General features: G+C 26.0%; 1 protein-coding gene across 1 annotated transcript; it reads right to left on the bottom strand.

Moving 5' to 3' along the window:
- Positions 1-4249: 4249 nt before the first annotated feature.
- On the bottom strand, positions 4250-5589 carry LOC113852319 (homeobox-leucine zipper protein HAT22-like). Its single transcript, XM_027482551.1, has 3 exons — positions 5272-5589; positions 4770-4849; positions 4250-4535 (listed from the first exon to the last, which is right to left on the bottom strand). The coding sequence occupies exons 1-3, from the start codon at positions 5587-5589 to the stop codon at positions 4250-4252; spliced, it is 684 nt and encodes a 227-aa protein (XP_027338352.1).
- Positions 5590-5949: the final 360 nt, after the last annotated feature.

Raw genomic sequence — 5949 nt, 5'->3', positions numbered from 1 at the left:
AAAAAAACTTATTATAATTTTATATTTTTATATAATAGTCTTTTTCAGTAAAACAATTATGACCTTTAAATGTTTAAATTTAATTTTAAAAATGAAGTTAATAAAGTTTTTTTTTTAAATATTATCATTTAATGTGTACCATGTTAGTTATAATTATAATATAAAAATATATAATTTTAATATATAAAACTATAACAACTTCCTAACTAAAGTATATTTTTTTTGTTTTTAATTTTAATATATTTTTGTTTTTGAAAATTTGTGTAAGAAATGTTAAACAATATATTTTTTATTTATAATATTCCATTACAAATATTTAAAATATAATAAAAATAAAATAATAGGTCTATAAATATTAATAAAAGTAGAAAATATCTTCTATTTACAATATTTCCGATATAAAGTGCATTATATAATAAATAATTTTTTTAGCATGCGTGAAAACGAACATAATAAAAAATCAGTTTGTTAATTCTAGCCTTTAGTATTGAATTTACACAATCAAAAGTATTATTGTTTTTTTATTATTTATAGTATTAGAGGTATAAAAATATAATAATTATTTTTTTAAGTAAAAAATCACTATTTATTAACTGTTCCTGAGTTCTAAAATTAAAATTAACCAAATCCGTAAATAATATTTTAAATTGTAACATTTAATAATTTCAATGCACTTAATTGCATTGAATTATGTAATTTTTTAAATAATTTTTATAATATATGTATATTTATTTTTATTATGCTTTTTTATTTGGGGTAAGTCACTCAAATATTCAAAAGAAATATCTAAGAAAAAGGATATGACATAGTAGTCCCTAAAAACACTCTTTAACGATGAAAACTTATATTTGGTACTCCCTTTATTTCATATGTTTGATATTTAATATTCTACACACAGATTAAGTGAGTTTAATTAGTGATTAATGTTATCAAATGTTTAATAAAATACTCTCACTTATACCTCCAATCACGTAATTTATTCTTCTCTAATTTCTCACAGATAGATAAAGGTACAAGTGAAAAACTAATTTAAAAAGTCTTGAAATTTTATATAACAAAACTTTTGAAATAAAATTAAAAAAATAAAAATAGTAAAACATAATAAATGTAGGGTGAAACATAAATGTAGATATATAATTTTTTTTGTCTTTTTTATAAGATACTTTTAATTAAATGAAACAAATCAATAAAAATAGTTAAATTAGTTGATTTTATTAAATTATTTTAATATAATAATTTTATTCTCATAAAATATTATTAAACTTAACTCTATTATTAACATTATTTATGTTAATTTTAATTTAAGTTTTTACTAACTCTTTTTTATAAGTTTTTATTCTCATAGATCACTAAAATATTCTAGAGAGCGACTTATAAAAAGAACCAAAAAAAAAAAAAGTATACTGGTTAGTAACTACAACTCATACTGTGATAAGTTATAAAATTATATATTACTTTGTTCCGATTTATTTAGAAAGAGAAGAATCTGTACATACAACAGAATTGAACCATTTTATTCTAATTTATTACTTTTTTTTAATTTCTTTTATTGATGGGTTTGTTATTTACTATTGAATTACAAAATTAGTATAAATATTTATATGGAGAAAAGAGTATTAGGTAAAGAATAACAAATATTATCTTAATTTTTTATAAAAAAAATATATAGATATTATTTCTTTCTAAACAAAAAAATAAAAATAATATAACTTTAATTTTTACATGAAGAAAGTGTTGGAATAATGAGACAATCGTGAATAGTAGCTTATATTGTTATAAAATTAAAACGTTACACTAGCAAGAGAGCTGATAATTTTATCTCATAAATACGTTAATTTACCAAATTTTGTACCGTATTTACATATATTGAATTTTAAGTTTAATCCTATTATCTTATAATGCATATTGGAATATTATGAAAAGAGTTGAATCTCTCCAATTCATAGTTATACAGAATATTAGAGATAATTTTTTATACATTTTAAATGTAAAATTTTTTATATTATCTCGTATGAGAATAGATTGCAGATCAATCTAACCTTTCAAAGTAATTATTGTATAAGCCAGTGATCTTCATTGTAATCTATAATTGAATAATATTATGAAAAAAATTATACTGTCAGTGTATTTTAATTAAGTTCATTATATTATATAATTACATTGTAATTATTTAAAGTTTATCATATTAATTATAAAACAAAATCACATCCTATGTATATTAACATATTTGGGTTATTCTTTTTTTTCTAACAGAATAAAAGTTTAGAGTAATTTAACCCACTATTGCCAGAGCAGTGTTGAATAATTTCACACACAAGTGTTCACTAATATTACATGAGACTGCATCTTACTAATAAGGAAATGGAGAGCAAAAACTTGCATCATTGTTGTGTCCCTTTCATCGTGATTTAAGCAGAAAATTAGTGTTTGGGTGGGGGTACATTAATATTTCTAAATATTCATCTTGTGTAGCCCCGAGAAACACGTTATCAAGCTTTTCCATCTGTATTCTGCATCATGTATTTGGGCATAATGGCATTATGAACGAACGCACTCTCGCTGCTGTTGCTGGTGTTTTCTATATTAGATGTATTAGCACTTCACTTGCTCGGAAGATGCTACGAGATTGTACCTCACATATATTCTGATTTGTGACCCCTTCAGGATTGGTCCGTTGACTAAATTAAAGCACACCAAGAAAGAGATAGAGATCAAAACTATTGCTTCTTGGTAAGTATCTTATGAGTCTCCTTCAGTTGATATAATAGTTGCTAGGATTATTGAGAGATATAGTCATGCTTGTAAAAAATTCATTATTAGTATTTTTTTTTTATCTAAGTTATAATAACTAAAACTTGTTTTATGATGCATCGATTATTAATTTTTTTTATATATATTTTTAGTTATTTTAAAGTTTGTGTTCAAAAAAACACTCATTTATTTAATATATAAGACTCAAATTTGACCATTCAACAGTGTGAGTATTTTTAAAATAAAGTATAAATTTATAGTATTTACTTTTTATTAAGTATTTGTTTTTTATAAATAAAATCACGGTAGTAATTATTACTAGATTTTCTTACATATGTCCAAAGGCATATATTAAAAGAGAAACGTTCGGAATATCTTTCTAACACATTTTTTATCATCAACTAAAATTGATCAAAAATTATATGGGTCTCATAATTAATTAATAAGTCTAACTTATATTTTTAAAAATTGAATAAATTTTAGTCAATTAATGTGTTAAAAAGCATTAAAATGTAATTAAAAATATACTGCTAACAAAATTATGTAAATTTTCTCTTAATTTAATAAAACGATCCCTCATTTTATAATTTTTAATAAATTTTAACTGACCAGCTAATCCTTCAAAACATTTGATTTTTTTAGTGTTTAAGGTTAAAAAATAACTGTAAGTTACAATCACGACGGAGAAAAGTGTTTAATAAATTACACATATGGCATTATAAATTAATCAACAAGATATTAGAGAATATTTCCGTACGAAAAAAATTGAAAAAATGAGATCAGAAACGTGTTTTTGTATAGATTGGACCCATTCCTGTTTCTAGTCATCAACGTGATTTACCCCTTCATGGATAGACTTCTGAAGGGAATACTTAATTAGCTAGTGGCCATTATAAGATTTTGAACGTCAATACCCATCTTTCACTTCATGGATAACAACTACAAAAACAACGCTTATATTTTAGAAAATGGTTATTTTTATAAGTTTTCTTATAAAACTAATAAAAAATATTATTTCTTTCTAATAAAATAAATAAAGCACACATACAATGTCTAATTAATGCATATTTAAATTCATGTTACTTCAACATTATTAATTATATCTTTTACATTAAATTTTAATTTATCATTTTGTTTATATTGAATCTAAACACACCCGAGTGACACTAGGAGGAAATCATCTGATTTGTCTCGTCTTAATTTCAACCATTTCATCACATATTCCCGTCCGTACAGATTCGTTTAAAGGGAAGAGAGAGAGAGAGCAAAATCAAACTAAAGCAAATGGTGGGTTAATTTTGATTAATTTGTACTTGAATGAATAAAAAGAGTCACCCATTTAACTATCTAGCTAGCCTTCCGCAGTCCTATATACACCCATTATTTGATGTGGGGACTGAACATTTATGTAATTTTCCTGATTAATTAACTATTGATATGTTTGATATTGACGTTCAAATATAATTCATAAAATTTGAGTTCTTCATAACTATACCATCTAAATGCCCTCTAATTCTATGCTGCTTTGCAATTTGTGATGGTTGTTTCGGACCACATCGGAAACGGTTGCTTTGTTTCCTTCATTGGGCTTCAATAGCCCCTCGCACGATGAACATAAGGTTAAGGTTGTAGCCTTGGACAGTTGAATGTGCAGGGGGGACGGTCCAACTTTTAGTGCTCGTAGCTCTTGCAATTCCTTCTTCAACCTTTGGTTCTCTTCGCTTAGTTTTTTACAGCATTTCTTCAAAAACTCGCAATCTACCTCTGTTTGTTTCAGCTTGGTCCTGAAAAGTCAACATAATATTGCTCATATTAAGTATAGTCAAGTCAATACAAAAAGATATAGAAGAAAAATAAAGCGAAAAAAAGGCTCCTTTTTCTGATGAGATGGGAATCAAAGAGAAACTTGACGAAGAAGAAAAAAAAGTTACAATAAGATATATCCAAAATTGAACACCCCAGAAATTGAAGCCCATGAAACGATAAAGCCAACCATATATTCCACATCCATGCCATACCTTGCTCTTCGGTTCTGAAACCAAACTTCAACTTGCCTATGCTTTAAATTCAATTGCTCTGCAAGTGCCTGTTTCTGTACCTGCATGTGGAACCAAAATCAACCTATCGTTTTTTTTCGACCCAGGAAGATTTTTTAATAAAAATTACAAATTTTAATTTAATTAAATGTATTGATACTATTAAATATATTTTTTAATAAAAATTTGCTATACATATGTATGTTCTTATGCTGTGAAATATTGTACGTGATTTACAAAATCATTAAATTTTAATAAAAGAAACAAATAATGGATATGTATATGTATAATATAATAGTAATCACACACACATATATATCATAATTTGATATGTATATACAACTTCAGTGCCATATTCAACATGCAATTTAATTAGCTTCCATAAAATTTAAAAAACAATCAAGGATCGGTATCAAGATGCTCAAGGCAATTGTGAAAATGAAAAGGAGAGAAAATTTCAGAATATGGAAGAATGGATCAATACAAGGTTAAGAGTGGTGTGCAGCTTGAAGTTATTCTCCAACGTGGCTGATTGCTCCTTTGTAAGCTTCAGCTTCTTTCTGCTACCGTTATAGCGATTGTTGTTTTCAGGACTCCTTTCATTTGGGTCCTTCAAAATCGATCCTTCGGCCTTATGATGCTGTTGATCCACCTCTATGGCTTCCCCTTTTGGACAAAGCTCAATCGTTAGGTCCAAACAAGGCAGTGGCTTGTTTATATTCTGCTTTTCCTTCTTTGGTACATACCCTTCTAATCCAAGTCCAAGACTTAGGCTTGTGATGCATGCCTCATCATCTTCCATGGCAGAGAATGAAAAGAGAAATTAACAGGGAGAAAGGGTCGAAGTTGGGTGTAAAATAGTCAAATATTGGGAAAGTTGGGGTTTATGAAAGAGGCGAATGATATAGATTTTATTATTGGGGTTTGGTCTTAGTCTTGTAGATTCAATTTCAATCAGTTATAATTGGGTTTGTTGTTTTTATTGGTAGAATAAAAATAATAAAAAATATGCATGTAGAGTAATTGTAGTACTAATGACGACTTAAACATTAAATGCAATAATAAAATTGTGCTAAAGGAGTAAAAGCATGCGTTAGAATTCTGACTCCTTTTAGGAAACCAAAACTTTCTTAATGGCATAAAATGTTTGACTTTTCAATTT

The sequence above is a fragment of the Abrus precatorius genome, unplaced genomic scaffold (assembly GCF_003935025.1).
Source record: "Abrus precatorius isolate BTA unplaced genomic scaffold, Abrus_2018 Scaffold10, whole genome shotgun sequence".
Lineage (NCBI taxonomy): Eukaryota > Viridiplantae > Streptophyta > Magnoliopsida > Fabales > Fabaceae > Abrus > Abrus precatorius.
Note: the sequence above shows the minus strand (reverse complement) of the source record. Positions and strands in the feature narration are given on the sequence as shown.

What these genes read in the sequence shown, in the direction of transcription:
- LOC113852319 (XM_027482551.1), bottom strand. Translation starts at nt 5,589, where the DNA reads ATGGAAGATGATGAGGCATGCATCACAAGCCTAAGTCTTGGACTTGGA. An exon ending in TGCACACCACTCTTAACCTT is followed by an intron (nt 4,850 to 5,271) that starts GTATTGATCCAT and finishes TTCCACATGCAG; the next exon opens with GTACAGAAACAGGCACTTGC. An exon ending in TTTCAGAACCGAAGAGCAAG is followed by an intron (nt 4,536 to 4,769) that starts GTATGGCATGGA and finishes TTGACTTTTCAG; the next exon opens with GACCAAGCTGAAACAAACAG.